Genomic DNA, 16,931 nt, shown 5'->3' on the forward strand with positions numbered 1-16,931 from the left:
AAGGCTGTCCAAAACTGAACTCCTAATGAATCTCAGACAAGATTTCATAATGTTGCCTCTTATGATTTAAAAAACAAATTCAACTAAAATTTTCTGTAGAACTTAAATCGTGTTCATTTAAAAATTACATTACCATTTTTTTACACCACCACCAATCAACACACACAGGACTATGGGATTTCATAAATGAAGGATACATGCTGCTTCCAAACCCTGTCAGTGTTTTAAGCCTTCATGAAACTGTCTCATCTTTGCATGTTGTGTACATAAAGTCAAAATGTGTTTAGCAAGCCAGTTTATGGGTGTTTTGCGTCATGTCTAATTAACATAAATATTGCAATTTAACATATCAACACCAAACACTTCACAGCTTCTAGGTAGAATATGCTCTCACTTATTTCTTGCACTGGCAATTTGTGTACAGTCTTGAACTAAATGCACCAAGTATTGGATAAAAATATTGATTTGGGTTAAGCTTTCTGTAGGAAACATTGAAATGGGTACACTATTAAAAATAAAGTTTCTTTATGGGCATCAAATATTCCAAGAAATAGCTCAAAAGGTTCTTTATAGTAGAAAAAAAATATTCAGATTATTAAAATGTAACATACATATATATATATATATATATATATATATATATATATGGATGGTTTCGAAAGGTGGTTTTCAAAGCGATGACATGGAAGAACCATTTTCTGTTCTTACTAAATATATGCACTATTCATTTAAAGGTTCTTTGGGGAACCGAAAATTTATCTTCCATGTCATCGCTGTGAAAAAACCCTTTCGGAAGCTTTATTTTAAGAGTGATTGAACCGTTTTGGCATAAAATTTGTTCTTTAAAATTGAGTCAATAACTCTTGGGTTCTAGAACCACACTGAACCGTTTTGTGTGGTAAAATAAAAGTTCTTTACTGGCATCAATGGTTCCATGAAGAACATTTAACCTTTCCAAAGCAAAAGACTCTTTAAATAGGAAAAAATAGTCATTAGATTACTAAAATGTAAGAAAACAGGTTATTTTAAGTGTTGTTCACTCAAAGGTTCTTTGGGGAACCAAAAATGTGGCATCTTCTATGCATCACTGTGAAGAAAAAACAACAACTTTTGAAACCTTTATTTTTAAGCGTGTAGGTGCGCATATGAGGCTATATAGACTAGAGTGTACCTCCATGACAAGAAGACACGAGATGATGTTCTGCGCTTGACATACAGTGCGATTTGAAGGAGGCTCCGGCACACACGTCACCAGCTTAATGATCGGTGATGAACAAGGTGGGATCTTGATGAAAATGAAGAGCCCTCCCCGTAGGATCTGCTGGGTTTTCCTGGGTGACCGTGACGAAACCAGCGAAATAAAAGAGCGCACCTGGACACGGTGCTTGGGTACCAGCGAAGACTAAACAGAGCCGCGCACAGATACTGAGCTGCTCTCCACAATACAACAATGATCGCCAACATCTCTATTTTCTGCGTGTCTTCACTTCTACTTTTAAACTTGGTCGGTGCCAAACCAGTTTCCAGTTTACAGGTGAGTTTGTCAGTCTTAGCTCACAACTTTTAAACGTTTATTATTAGACCCTGACTAATCATCTAATTTTTCACAGCAGAGTCTTAGGCAGTTGTTAGATGAAGAAGTAAACACGCCGTTTGTGGAGTCTGGTGAGTTGACGATGGAGCAGAAAGATGCGAGAGAGGAGAAGAACGCACTGGACGAGCGCGCGGAGCAACAGTGGGAATCAGACGCGCGCAACTCCGCGCTGTCGGGAAAAGACAGAGCTTTCGAGCGTCTCCTGGGTGACTTACTGTCCACTTCCAAGCGCTCGTGGACTCGATTCAAGAAGGGCGGACTGAGGAGCTGCTTTGGGGTCAGACTCGAAAGAATCGGGTCTTTTAGCGGGCTCGGGTGTTAAGCAAAGGTATTTTAGGAGATGTTTGGTCATCTTGACGAGATTTAAACAATGGAAATTGTTCAAACGCGTATTAGAAATAAACTAAGTCATGTCTTATTAGCCTACTTCATGTCATGTCACTTCTTGTAGGTTGGGACTTGAAATACTTGACACACCCGGGCAGGCATATCTTCTATTGAAAAAAAGAAGTGTTGAGTGCAAGTTTACCGTAGATTTGTGTTCAAGTGATGCTGTATGTGTTGGTCATTATTTATTAAAGATCTAGACTTGTAAATAGTTTGTATTTGAAGATTCCATGACTGCTGATTTGTACTGTTGCATCTGTTTATTTATTTATTTATTTTTATTATTTATGTCCTCTATAAATTCACTCGTATAGATAATGTATATTGCTGCAAAATAAATATTTTGCATAACATGTGTGTCAGTGTGGTCTAAAACTGAAAATTTGACAATTAACTTAGAATGTTAATTAGTGCGTATGTAAATGTCTTAGTTGCTTCGTTAAAAGAAAATGGAAAAAAAGAGACAGAGATCAAAAACTAAACTTTAAGAGCTTTATTCTCTCTCCCAGAAAGGTGTTTCAAGAGTTTCATCATACTTTTTACTATTGATTTTCATAACGAACCAGTGATTTAAAAGTGCAAATGTGACTAAAAGGTTCAATTTCTACTTTATCTAATTTAATCAGTCGATTTTTGACTAATAAAATATTTTTTATTTAGATGTTGCATGACTAAAACATTTGGGTTACATGATAAACCTTTTTACAGTGTATGCTGGAACTATAGTGATCTTTATTGTGATCACTTGGTTAATTTATTGAGATAATCAATTAAAAATATATATCGAGTGTGAACTTATAGCCAATGTGCCCAGATAGAGAAACACAATTCTAGCTATATACAGAAAAAGTAAATTAGAGTAGCTAATACATAATTTGCTACTAACTAAAATATGAAGCATTTATGAAATGTAATCTTATTTTGCAATTAAACTTGACATTATTATTATTAGTAGTAGTAGTAGTATATATATTTTTTTATTTATTTTTTTATTAAGTTTTCTGCAGACATATAAAGGGTGTTACAAACAACAGATGTAAAATGAAACAAGGTGTCTGAAAGAGAGAGAAAAGAAAGAAATCAACAGAACAGTTCCGCACATCAATATAGACCCTCACCAATCCCCCCCCCCCCCCCCACCACCCCTCCCATATATATATAATAAAATAATAAAATAAATAAATAAAATAAATACGCATACAAAAGTTTTTTATTATAAGACAGTAAACAAAAGAAGAAAAGTCTCCCCCCTCTCCACAGAAGTCTAATCAGGAGGTCCTGACTTCACGATAAGGCCTTCAATAGTAGTCAGTACAGGGCTCCAAGTTTTATGAAATGATTTCAGCGAACCTTTAAGAGAGTGTCTAATTTTTTCAAGGTGGATGCATTGCAATACCTGTCTTACCCAATCATCATGTGATGGAGGAGAAGCATGCTTCCATTTAAGGAGGATGGCACGCCTGGCTAGCAAAGTAGTAAAGGCAATGACGCAGTGCGCTGTAGCTGGTATACTTTTGATTGGGGAAAGGCCGAACAGGACAGTTAAGGAATTAGGGATTAAAAGTGTAATTGAGAGCCTGTGAGAGAGTTCTGAAAATGTCGGACCAATAATCTGATAGCACCGGGCATGACCAGAACATGTGAAGATGATCAGCTGGGGATTGTCTACATCTGTTACAGGCACCACTTCTGTTAGGAATTTTTTTTGCCAGTCTGGCATTAGTGAAATGGGCTCTGCGAAGCACTTTACATTGTATTAGGGCATGTCTAGCACAAATAGATGAAGAGTGAACTAAACTAAGGATGTTTTTCCACTGGTCATCGGAAATGTCAATGCCCAAATCTTGCTTCCACGTTAGCTTAAGGGAGTTAATCGGAGAAGGGGTTAAGGAGATTATTTTACCATAAATTATTGAAATCGGTCGTCTTTGACCAGAGTCAAGGGTGAGAATTGAGTCAATTTCTGATTCGGGTGGACGATTGGGAAAATGGGGAAATAACTTTTGAATAAAGTGCCTCACTTGAAAAATACGAAAAAGATGACTATTAGGAAGGTTAAATTTAGCTGATAAAGAAGAGAAAGAGGAGAAGACTTTGTTTTCATAAAAGTCGTTTAGAGTAGAGAGACCCTTAGCTGCCCAAATATCAAAGAAGCTGTCTGCAAGGGACGGGGAAAATAATTGATTATTTGAAATTGGCATATGAATCGATGCTCTATGTAGACCAAATTGTTTCCTGAATTGATGCCACATCTTAATAGTATTAATAACTATTGGATTGCTCGAGATTTTGTGTACCCCAAGGGGAAGCTGGGAGCTGATGTTAGAAAGTAAATAACGAGAGGAAGATATCTCTATATGCACCCAGGGCGGACTAGAGGCACAACTTTTAAGGCCAACCCAATATAGTAATTTATGAATGTTACATGCCCAAAAGTAGTATCGAAAATTTGGCAGGGCTAAACCCCCTTCAGATTTGGGAAGCTGAAGAACTGACTTCCTGATGCGAGCCGGTTTGTTATTCCAAAGGAATCCATTCAATTGCTGATCTAAATTAGTGAAAAAGGATTTATTAATGCAAACTGGAAGATGTTGGAAAAGATACAAAAACTTCGGCAGGATAACCATTTTAATAAGGTTTGCACGACCTATTTCAGAAAGGGAAAGGGAACTCCACTTAGCCATATCTGACTTACATTTTTCAAAAAGTGGTGTAAAGTGCTTAAGAAACAAGTCTTTGAGCGAACCAGTGATAAATATCCCCAGACATTTAAACCCATCCAAGGCTAACTTAAAGGGGAATGAAGAAAGAGGAAGAGGTTTAGCAAATTGGTTAACTAAAAATAACTCGCTTTTTTGAAGGTTTAACTTGTACCCTGATAGGCAGCCAAACTGTTCTAGAACAGATAATATAGGGGGGAAAGAAACTATTGTCACGGTAGACACATTCTCTGTTCCTTCTCGTCTCGTGTTTATGTTGTGGTTTGAATGCACGTGTGTAGTGGGCGTGAGTGTATGACATCACCTGATCCACTTCAGCTGATCCTCATTCACTTCACCAGCTGCAGTCAATCTCACCACCCTACTTATACTTACCGCTGTTCTATCATCCTTGTCAGATCGTTGTTTGATGTCGTTCGTGTTGGTGTTCCGGTGTCCAGTTCCTGCCTTGTGTTCCCGTTCCTGTTCTTCGTCTTCGTCACTGGGTTTCGTCTGCTGTTTCACCGTCACCGCACCATCATCTCTTCACCATCGGATCCTGATCACCGAAGTCCCTGTGTCACCCGTTCTACATCAGCCTGTACTGCTTCATCATCATTTACAATAAATATTCTGTTTACTTGCATTTGCTTCCCGTCTTTCGTTACAATATGACAGAACGATCTGACCAGGAAAGGGAAGCAGCGAGTGCATCGCAGAGATCGATGGAAGAATTCATTCACCATAGCATCAGGAGGATGGATTCGCAGCAGCGAGAGATCGGCGACACGGGCCGCGCAGTACAGGCCTTGGTGACACAGGTGTCCGAGCTCACCCAGCAGATCCAACGCCTACAGGGTCCCACTGCGCCGCCCACGCCGACCGTTCCTCCCACACCACCAGAAAGACCCTCCCAGTCAGAGCCCCGTCTTCCAGTGCCAGAACATTATGCAGGTGAGCCCACCTTTTGCAGAGCGTTTTTGACCCGTTGTACTATGCATTTCGCTTTACAGCCCCGCACGTTCGACACGGAACAGGCGAAGGTGGCGTTCGTCCTCACCCTGCTGACTGGGAAGGCTGCGCTTTGGGGAACGGCGGTGTGGGAGAACCAACACCCATGCTGCGCCTCGTTCCAGACCCTCGCCACCGAGATGAGGAAAGTTTTTGACAGGGCTGTCTCTGGGAGAGAGGCAGCCCGAAGACTGGCGGAACTGCAACAGGGAGAGAGATCGGTTTCCGACTACTCTATTGAATTTCGGACCCTGGCGGCGGAGTGCGGCTGGAACGAGGAGGCGCAGTGGGATATGTTCCTGCATGGGCTGGCTGACCACGTCCAGAGGGAGATCTACGCCCTGGATCTACCCACCACTCTCAACGGGTTGGTCGACTTGGCTCTGCGGGTGGACGCTCGGCTGTCTAGGGTCGAGCGCCGAGTCCCGTCCACCCGTACCTTCGCAGGGACCGACCCTCCACGATCCAGCGGCAGGGAGGTGGTCAGCCCCGTCTACGATCCCGAGCCCATGCAGGTGGGTCGAGCTCGGCTTTCCCGGGAGGAGAGGGAGAGGCGGAGATCCCAGGGCCTTTGCCTGTATTGTGGAGGAGCGGGACATTACGCATACAACTGTCCGGTAAAAGGCCAAGCCCGATAGTAAAACTGAGGCTACTATCGGGTGGGATCTCTGCTAGGAAGACCTCATCATCGACTACATCTACCTCCACACTCCTTCCGGTAAGACTAAGGTGGTCAGTCCAACAGCACGACTGCCATGCACTTCTGGACTCTGGGGCTGAAGGTAATTTTATGGACCACACTTTTGCACAGAAGATTCAGATTCCCCTCAGACCCCTCACTCACAGAATTGCCGTTCACGCACTCAACGGACAAGAACTCCCCACCATTTCCCTTTGCACTGAAGACATTACCCTCACCACTTCCGGCAACCATTCTGAGACTATTTCATTCTTCATCTTGGACTCACCCCTTGCACCCGTCGTCCTCGGACATCCCTGGCTCATCCGACACAACCCCCGAGTGGACTGGCACCATAGATCAGTACTGGAGTGGAGCAAGGAATGTCATAAGTCTTGTCTCGTGTCTGCCTGTTCGTCTGTGCCTGTTTCTGTGTTTCAGGAGGAAGCAGGGGATCTGTCTAACGTGCCCGCGGAGTACCTGGACCTGAAGGAGGTGTTCAGTAAGTCTCGTGCTGCTTCTCTCCCTCCGCATCGTCCCTATGACTGTGCTATAGATTTACTGCCAGGTAAGTCTCCGCCTAAAGGCAAGTTATATTCACTTTCTATTCCAGAAAGGGAGGCTATGGAGAAATATATTTCTGATTCTCTAGCAACCAAGTTCATTCGCCCTTCCTCTTCTCCAGCGGGGGCGGGATTCTTTTTTGTGGGGAAGAAGGACGGTTCTCTGCGACCTTGTATTGATTACCGAGGGCTGAATAACATCACGATAAAGAATACTTATCCTTTGCCGTTGATGTCTTCAGCCTTCGAGAGGTTGCAGGGAGCGTCCATCTTCACAAAATTGGATTTACGTAACGCTTATCATTTGGTTCGCATCAGGGAGGGGGATGAATGGAAAACTGCGTTTAACACCCCCAGGGGGCACTTTGAATATTTGGTCATGCCTTTCGGGCTGTCCAACTCCGCAGCAGTTTTCCAGGCACTGGTCAACGACGTGTTGCGAGATATGATCGATCAGTTCATATATGTCTACCTGGATGACATATTGATTTTTTCTTCTTCTCTCCAGGAACACGTGCAACACGTCAGACGAGTGCTTCAGAGGTTGCTAGAGAATGGGCTTTTTGTCAAGGCGGAGAAATGCGATTTCCATGCACAGTCGGTCCCGTTTCTAGGGTACATCGTCTCGTCTGAGGGAGTGCGGATGGACCCTGAGAAGATCAAGGCTGTGGTAGATTGGCCAAGCCCAGATTCCCGCAAGGCCCTGCAGAGGTTTCTGGGATTCGCCAATTTCTACCGGCGTTTTATTCGCAATTTCAGCCAACTAGTCGCACCTCTGACTGCCTTGACCTCCCCCAGAACTACGTTCAGGTGGTCAGACACAGCCGAAGCTGTGTTCTCCAAACTGAAGGGCCGCTTTGTTTCAGCCCCCATCCTTGTCGCCCCTGATTCTTCACGTCAGTTCGTGGTGGAGGTCGACGCATCAGAGGTGGGAGTAGGCGCAGTGTTGTCCCAACGCTCTTCCACAGACGACAGGATGCATCCCTGCGCGTTTTTGTCTCATCGTTTATCTCCAGCCGAACGCAATTACGACATTGGTAACAGAGAGTTGTTGGCAGTTAAGTTAGCGTTGGAGGAATGGCGCCACTGGTTAGAAGGGTCGGGGGTACCTTTTATTGTCTGGACTGATCACAAGAACCTAGAATACATCAGAACTGCCAAAAGATTGAACTCCAGGCAGGCTCGGTGGGCATTATTTTTCGGTCGCTTCGATTTTACTCTTTCATACCGTCCGGGTTCCAAGAACGTCAAACCCGATTCATTATCCCGCATATTTGATTTTTCCGAACGCCCGTCTACTCCCGAGTGTATTTTGCCTGAAACTCTATTCGTTTCCACACTCACATGGGAGGTCGAATCGAAGGTCAAGAAGGCCTTAGAAGGGGTAACGCCTCCGCCCGGTTGCCCACCGAACCGATTGTTTGTGCCGGAGGGATTATGGTCCGACGTTATTCAGTGGGGTCATAACTCCAACGTGGCTTGCCATCCAGGAGTCAATCGTACTAGCTTTTTAGTCAAGCAACGATTCTGGTGGCCACTTATGGCTCGCGACATTCACGATTTTGTTTTGGCTTGCTCGGTTTGTGCCACTGGTAAGACTTCCAATCGACCTCCAGATGGGTTACTTCAGCCGCTGTCGGTTCCTTCGAGACCCTGGTCCCACATCGCGCTAGATTTTATTACCGCCCTCCCGCCCTCTCAGGGGAACACAGTCGTTTTGACTGTAGTGGACCGATTCTCGAAGGCAGCCCATTTTGTTCCCTTACCCAAATTACCCTCAGCTAAGGAGACAGCGGTTACAGTCGTAGATCACGTTTTTCGTTTACATGGCCTTCCGTTTGACGTGGTGTCCGACAGGGGACCCCAGTTCGTGTCCAAATTTTGGCGAGAGTTTTGCAGATTACTGGGGGCGACTGTTAGTTTGTCCTCAGGGTTTCATCCCCAGAGCAATGGTCAAACCGAGAGAGCCAACCAGGATTTGGAGAGAGTGTTGCGATGTTTGGTTTCCAAGAATCCTTCCTCTTGGAGTCAACAACTCTCCATGGTGGAGTACGCCCACAACACGTTGCCAGTGTCGGCTATGGGCCTATCTCCGTTTGAGTGTAGTGTAGGTTACCAGCCACCAATTTTTCCCAGTCTGGAATCCGAGGTAGCGGTCCCCTCCGCTCACGCCTTTGTTCAGAGGTGTCACCGCACCTGGACTAGAGCCCGTGAGACTCTACTCCAGGTGGGGGCGCGCACTAAGGCTAAGGCCGATCGCCACAGGTCGAAGCCTCCCGTATACGTCGTTGGTCAAAAAGTGTGGCTTTCAACCAAGAACTTTCCTCTTCGCTCCGTATCTAACAAACTTGCTCCCAAATTTATTGGCCCATTTACTGTCACCAAGATCATCAGCCCGGTGGCAGTCCGCCTCAAATTGCCTCCCGCGTACAGGAGGATCCATCCCGCCTTCCATGTATCTAAGATTAAACCCGTGTTTCATTCTCATATTAATCCGCCTGTCCCGGTTCCTCCCCCACCGCGACTCGTAGATGGGGAGACCACGTATTCGGTTAATCGTATACTGAACTCCAGGCGGAGAGGACGCGGATTTCAGTACTTGGTGGACTGGGAGGGTTACGGTCCGGAGGAGAGAAGTTGGGTGCCTGCTAGAGACATACTGGATCACTCCCTCATCGATGATTACAATCGACAGGGTAAGGAGTCTGGGAACGCCAGGAGGCGTTCTTAGGAGGAGGGGTACTGTCACGGTAGACACATTCTCTGTTCCTTCTCGTCTCGTGTTTATGTTGTGGTTTGAATGCACGTGTGTAGTGGGCGTGAGTGTATGACATCACCTGATCCACTTCAGCTGATCCTCATTCACTTCACCAGCTGCAGTCAATCTCACCACCCTACTTATACTTACCGCTGTTCTATCATCCTTGTCAGATCGTTGTTTGATGTCGTTCGTGTTGGTGTTCCGGTGTCCAGTTCCTGCCTTGTGTTCCCGTTCCTGTTCTTCGTCTTCGTCACTGGGTTTCGTCTGCTGTTTCACCGTCACCGCACCATCATCTCTTCACCATCGGATCCTGATCACCGAAGTCCCTGTGTCACCCGTTCTACATCAGCCTGTACTAGTGTTGTCACGATACTAGAGTTTCTAACTTCGATACGATACCATGAAAAATATCGATATTCGATACCATTTTCGATACCACGGAGAAAAAAAACTGCCACAATATTAAGGTTTTTATTTATTTATTTAAAGCTAAAAATAACAAGTCTCTAGAAAATGACAAATGAGGTATATTATAACAAAAATGTCCTGAGGTACTAGTGCACTTGTTCAAAGGCCTCTCAGATTGCCATACATTCAAAAACCAATAAAGTGCAAGTAAAAAAAAGTGCAATCTTTTGTATTTCCAAGTAAAATTAAAATACAATCACAATCTCAACAAAAGATACTTAAACTTCAAGCAAAAACAAAATTAGTGCAATCTTATGCATCAAGTAACAAATTAGTAAACAAAATAATTGAATGGAATCTGTTGCTGCAGTTATGCAGATTTTCTCTACAGAGGTGAGTGAGATTGACACCCATTACTGTATCCTACAGTTGTTTTGCAACTTTCAGATTTTGAGCTAGGAACACTAGCATGTCAATGTGCTCCTCTGTAAGTCGTGCCCTTCTTGCACTGCAAATGAGCCCTGATGTACTAAATACACGCTCTGAAGCTGAACTTGAAGCAGAGATGCACAGATGCTTCTTAGCAAACTGGGCAAGGTGAGGTAAAGTTGTCTCATGTGTCCTCCACCATGTGAGTGGGTCCTCTTCTGCACTGATTTCAGGCATCTTTTCATATACTGAAAACTCATTTTTGAGTTCCATTTCTGCACCTTCTCCTCTGGATGATGAACCCTCTCCATGTTCATTCTTTTTTTCCCCCTGTATGTTTGTTAACAGTCTCTTCAGATCTGTTTTAGTTTTTTTTGCTGGTTGCTGCTTGTCATCTCGAGATGATGTTTGCTGACTTCGGCCCCCTGCTTCTAGTAAATTGAAACTGACCATAAGATCCTGTTGAACCTCCTCTCTTAAGGTTACACAACTGTCCTTGAACCTTGGGTCAAGAAATGTGGCTTTGTTTAATATCAGCTGCAGATGTGTGTTCTCATATCTATGTCTGAGATCTTCTCTGATGTTGTCTTTAAGTTGACGTTTTAGGTTGCTGTCACCTTCCTCAACTGTCGTAGAGAAGATCTTCCAACTCAGAGGCAGGACTGCAGAGAGAGTGGTGTGTTTTTCACCACTAAGGGCATCCGTGAAAGAGCTGACGGGGCTCAATACCTCTTTTACAGTCTCAAGAACTGTAATATCTGAATCTTTGGGCATGAGGTGCCATTTCTTCCGATCATCAGCTAGAACTGAACTGACAGCTTGCTGCTGTTCTAGAAATCTCTCCACCATTTCATAAGCTGAGTCCCAGCATGTGGGCTCATCATGGATCATTCTGTGTTCAGGCAATTGCAAATCTTTTTGTTTTTTCTTCAGCTGTCGCAACATCTTTGGTGACCTGCTGAAGGCAGACACTGTCTTTCTCAACCTCGACAGTGATCCAGACACACGGTCTATATCCAGGCCCTTGTTAATGGCAAGGTGCAAGTTATGCCCAAAGCAGGGGACCCATGTGAAGTCTTGCTGAAATGCTTTCTTGTTTGCTGAAGCATTATCAGTGGTGATACCAGCCATGTAGGACATGTCCAGCTTCCATGCTTCTTGTATCATCTCTTCCAATGCTTCCCTCAAGCATTCTGCTGTGTGCTCAGTGTGGAGCCCAATACAGCCCAAACACCAGCTCTGCATGTCCCAGGTTTCAGTGATAAATTGCAGAGTTACTGCCATGAACGTGGAAGTGGCCCTGCTTGTCCACAGATCAGTGGTGCATGAAAAAAAGTTTTTTCTTCCAAGATGGTTCATGACTATTTCTTTCGTTTCGTTATATAGGGCTGGGATTTCGGTGTGCATGAAAAAGTTCCGTGAAGGAAGGGCATACCTGTTGTTCAAATGTTCAAGAAGTTGTGCGAAGCCAGGTTTCTCAACAGTATACACAGGAACCTGATCCATGCATATGTACACTGCTACAGCCCTGTTCAGCTTCTTGGCTTCATTTGAGTTTGCTTCATACTTTCTTTGCTGTTCAAATACAGCTGGTAGTGTAGGTTGTGAGTGTGTTGTTTCTGTTGCAGGTCGAGTCTCATCTTCTTTCTGGTGCTACAAGAGAATGCCAAACTTTAATAAACATTTTTCTTTTTCTATTTCGACCACACTTTTAAAATGTACTGAACTAACTAATCTAAGAACTAGGTTAATGGTAATAGATATTTAATTGTTAACATGAATAATTAATGAAAAATACTTCCAAAACATTTATTAATCTTAGTAAAAAGTTTAAACCAACATTTACTAATACATGTACTAATTAAAATCTAAAGTTCTATCTGTTTATATATTTTTCATTGGACCAGAGCTAACATGATCCGTTGTATTTTTATTACCTACTGTTATCAAAGATTAAAATATACTGTAACAAATGCATTGCTCATTGGTCATAAATGCTGGTTAATACATTAACGTTATTTGATGATCAGATTTAAACGCAAACGTGCCTGCATCACACGTGAAAACAATGCTCACTGGATCGACATGAAGTCAAGTCACCTATATTTATATAGTGCTTTTAACAATACAGACAACACAGTCTCTCATATCAACAACAATAATGGGCCATCTTGGTTAATGTTTCAGAAATGTTTAAATGAGAAGAGTTACCAACCTCTCGAAATTCTTTATATAGATCCGGGTGTCGGTCTTTCAGGTGCTTTGCTATATTAGTGGTGTTAGCGCCTTTTGTTAGCACTGTTCTGTAGCATCTCTTGCATATTGGCTTGCTTGTGTCCTTCGGCTTTCCATGTTCATTTGCTTCATATCCAAAATATTTCCAGATAGCACTCCTGCTGTTTTCTTTATCGACCAAAGGGCGGTCGCGTCGGCGACGCACTCGCCATCTTTCCTTTCACTTCAGTTTTGTTAGTGAATGAGACGAGTGCGAGTGCGCGTGCGCAGGTCAACGCGCCTTTGGAGAGAAGTGAAAGTGACAGCTCGGCTAGTAGCCTATCGGTGTATCGATTCTTTGGGAAATTAATATTGGTATCGTTCAGATATTTCAGTATCGATATTTTTATCGAAATATCGATATTTTTGACAACACTAGCCTGTACTGCTTCATCATCATTTACAATAAATATTCTGTTTACTTGCATTTGCTTCCCGTCTTTCGTTACAATATGACAACTATGGGGTCGGAGACGTATAATAACAAATCGTCTGCATAGAGGGAAAGTTTATGGACCAAGCCATGGCGTGTGATGCCTTTAAATGCATCATGACTTCGAAGCCAGATGGCCAACGGCTCAATAGCTATATTAACTAACAAAGGCGAGAGCGGGCAGCCTTGACGTGTCCCCCGCTGAAGTACAAAAGGGTGACGATCGAACACCGTTGGTACACACCGATGCAGACGGGAGAGCATACAAAAGCCGTATCCAAGAAATGAGTTTAGGGTCAAACCCGAATTTTCCTAACACAGAGAACAGGTAGTCCCACTCGACCCTATCGAAAGCTTTCTCCGCATCCAATGAAACTATGACTTCAGGGGTATTCGATGGGGGAGAGAAAATAATGTCAAGTAGTCTCCGAGTATTGAAGAAGGAATGCCTATCCAATGTAAACCCTGTTTGATCTAATGAAATTATGGATGGCACTACATTTTGGAGGCGGAGAGACAGAATTTTGGCTAGTATCTTGCAGTCTACATTTAACAGAGAAATCGGTCTGTAGCTACCGCAAGAAGTGGGGTCCCTGTCTTTCTTCAAGAGCAAGGATATAGAAGCCATATACAGCGTCAATGGGAGTTGGCCTTCTTGAAATGAATTATTCTACATCCTCACTAAAATTGGGACTAATAAATTAGAATATGCCTTGTAGAATTCAACTGTAAACCCATCGGGGCCTGGGGATTTCTTATTTTGCATCGAGTTAATCGCTTCTTTGACTTCTTGGGGGGAAATGGGGCTGCCCAATTTCTTAGCCCAATCTTCATCAATTCTAGGAAGTATTAAAGAATCTAAGGGATTGGGGGACAATATCGAAGCTGAAGACTGCTCAGTGTTATAAAGGTTAATGTAAAAGTCTAAAAAAACTCTGTTGATTTCAGCTGGGTCTGATGTAAGATTACCACTAGGGGGCATAACTCTTGGAATTAGTCTAGAGGCACTGGCCGCACGGGCCTGTTGGGCTAGTAGTCTACCCGCCTTATCGCCATGTTTGAAAAAACGTTGCTTGGATTGCTGCAGTTGTCTCTCTACAATATGAGTCATCAGGCAATCATATTCTGATTGTAGCAGAAGTCGTTTTTTGTAAAGAGCAGGTGAGGGAGAGACGGCGTAAGTTTCATCAAGATTGAGGAGTTTTTCTAAGATATCCTGCCTTTTAGTCCTTTCAGCCTAACGCATGTACGAAGTGAAGGAAATAATCTGACCTCGAACAAAGGCTTTAAGGGCTTTCCATAAGAATCCACTGTTGACCTCAGGGGTATCATTGAATTCAATGTAATTACTAATTTGAGTGGCCACAAAGTTCTCAAACTCATGTTGCGCCAATAAATGGGAACTAAATTTCCAAAGTGATGGGGAGATAGCACTAAGAGGAAGATTAATATCAAGTGAGGTGGGGGCATGGTCCGAAACAACTATGGGGTGATAGCCACTAGCGGTAACCAGATGCAACCATTTATTATCAATCAGGAAAAAGTCAATCCGGGAAAAGGTTTGGTGTGGCGGAGAAAAAAAAGAGAAAACTTTACTCTGGGGATTTTTAAACCTCCAGGGGTCCGAAATTCCTAGATGAGATGAGCAATTAAAAACTACTTTAGCAGAATTAGATAGATTAATTTGCTTGGAAGACGACCTGTCGAGAATTGTGTCTTGCACTAGGTTAAAGTCGCCTCCTATCAGTATATGATGATTATCGCTATTTGGGATTTTAGCAAAGAGGTTGATGAAGAATTGGTCATCGTCCCAGTTGGGAGCATAAATAGAGACTAGGACTACTGAAAGGTTCTGTAACAAGCCCGATACTATGACATAACGGCCATTGACATCCTCAATAATATGTGCTGGCTCAAACAATATATTCTTGGCAATAATAATAGCAGCCCCCCTAGCTTTGACCTAGAATTTCGAGTGAAACACATGACTCATCCAAGGCTTTTTGATTCTTTGGATATCTGATGTTTTAAGATGTGTTTCCTGTAAAAATATAATATCCCACTTCAAATGTTTCAGCTGCATCATTACCTTACCAATCTTAATGGCCTTATTCATTCCTTTGGTGTTCCATGAAATCAGGCGCACACCTTTACTCATTCTTGACGTGTAAATAGCCATCTAGAACGATGCATATTGTAGTAACTGGAACTGCATGGCCTTCTGCAACGGAGAGAGAGAGGAAAAGGAGACAGAAAAGAAAAAAAAAACAAAAGAAAAAAAAACCTTATTTGTGACCTCATCAGAAACATTCCCCCAAAACGCGAACATTGTCCGAGCAGCACGGCTCAATGCTTTACAGCGATACAAGACTTCCACGGTCTCGTTCCCACCACCTTTGAATGTTCCCACCACCTTCGTTCCCACCACCTTTCCCACCAAGGCTTGCACGCGCTCATACTGTGCATTAACGTGTGTCTCGAGCGAAGCAATCTTCGAAGCGTGGTCCGTCACGGCAGCTTGAATTTGGTCTAGCTTTACCTCGAGTGTTGAAACGGCAGTATTAAAGTCTGCAGATAGAGCGACCCGGTGTTCCTCAAGAAGGCTAGCGATGGCTGCCATGTTAACCTCTTTGCCGTCGTCTCCACTCGCCTCGGCTTTCTGATCCTTTCTGCTTTCTTTTGTAGTTTTAGCTGCCATAATTTGATGCCAATATGTATATGCAACATAGATATTGCCCCCTTAGTAGTGAGATAGCAGAAATAGTAGGGTTTTAAAACTATTGTGGACAAAAAAAAGTGGGAGCGAGACTTAACGCGTTTCTACGCCATCTCACCAAACCGGAAGTCATTTTATTTTATTATTATATTTTAAGTGTTAAAGCATATATGGGCTGTTTTATGTGACTGTTGTGAAACTCCTCAATTGAAACCCTGATTGTGCCCCATAAGTCCTGATCCACAGACCACAGAACAAGCTGAAAACTGAAAACAGACTATTTGAGTACAAACTGAAATGTTTCCCTGAGAGAAACAACCTTTGAAAACTCTGTAACTGGTAATTGCTAATAATTGGTTATTGGTAATTCCCACAACAAATGCAAGCTCCATTCATTCATTCATTCATTCATTTATTCATTCATTAGGTAATAAACCTAACCATGTTTCAGTCAATCTGTTTTCCTTTATAAACCTCAAATGAAATGAAACATTTGGAAATGAAGGCTGAGACCTTTCAAACAGCACTGATATGAGATATATTGTAGGCCTCCAGGGGTTTTACAATGAAACTGAAACACTGGCCAATAGTGTTGGAGTTTTCACAACTTTATATCCGCGGCCTGGTGGCCAATCTTCAAGTCAAGTCAAATCACCTTTATTATACAATACAGATTGTTTCAAAGCAGCTTGACAGTGATAAAAATGAAAAATGATGCATTTTGGCTGTTGTTCAGCTGAAGTCGATTAAGCAGTGTTGATTCAGATCCGCTGTAAAAATCATTAATTACTAAATTAATTCATTTAATAAATGAGTTTTTTGATTGTCCAGCTCAATTCAGTTCTTATACAACTACGTCAGATCAATAATATTGTTGAATATTAAGTTTCCCCAACTGAGCAAGCCAGAGGCGACAGTGACAAGGAACTTAAAGGGTACCTATTATGCAAAATTCCCTTTTGCATGGTGTTTTGCAT

At 42.9% G+C, this 16,931-nt stretch overlaps 1 protein-coding gene across 3 annotated transcripts; it reads left to right on the top strand.

Annotated features, from left to right (window-relative positions):
• Window positions 1-1,303: 1,303 nt before the first annotated feature.
• nppal (natriuretic peptide A-like) lies at window positions 1,304-2,332 on the top strand. Of its 3 annotated transcripts, XM_077222661.1 has the most exons (3): window positions 1,304-1,534; window positions 1,611-1,922; window positions 2,046-2,332. In XM_077222661.1, exons 1-2 carry the CDS (start codon window positions 1,451-1,453, stop codon window positions 1,914-1,916), a joined length of 390 nt encoding a protein of 129 aa, XP_077078776.1. In that variant the 5' UTR covers window positions 1,304-1,450; the 3' UTR covers window positions 1,917-1,922; window positions 2,046-2,332. The 3 variants fall into 3 exon arrangements, with proteins under 3 accessions (XP_077078776.1, XP_077078774.1, XP_077078777.1); XM_077222659.1 differs by having other exon boundaries at window positions 1,309-1,534; window positions 1,611-2,332; XM_077222662.1 differs by having other exon boundaries at window positions 1,316-1,534; window positions 1,614-2,332.
• Window positions 2,333-16,931: the final 14,599 nt, after the last annotated feature.

Source organism: Siphateles boraxobius, unplaced genomic scaffold (assembly GCF_051911475.1).
Source record: "Siphateles boraxobius isolate OS27281-9 unplaced genomic scaffold, OSU_SipBor_1 9, whole genome shotgun sequence".
Taxonomy (NCBI): domain Eukaryota; kingdom Metazoa; phylum Chordata; class Actinopteri; order Cypriniformes; family Leuciscidae; genus Siphateles; species Siphateles boraxobius.

What these genes read in the sequence shown, in the direction of transcription:
- nppal (XM_077222661.1), top strand. Translation starts at nt 1,451, where the DNA reads ATGATCGCCAACATCTCTATTTTCTGCGTGTCTTCACTTCTACTTTTA. An exon ending in AACCAGTTTCCAGTTTACAG is followed by an intron (nt 1,535 to 1,610) that starts GTGAGTTTGTCA and finishes AATTTTTCACAG; the next exon opens with CAGAGTCTTAGGCAGTTGTT.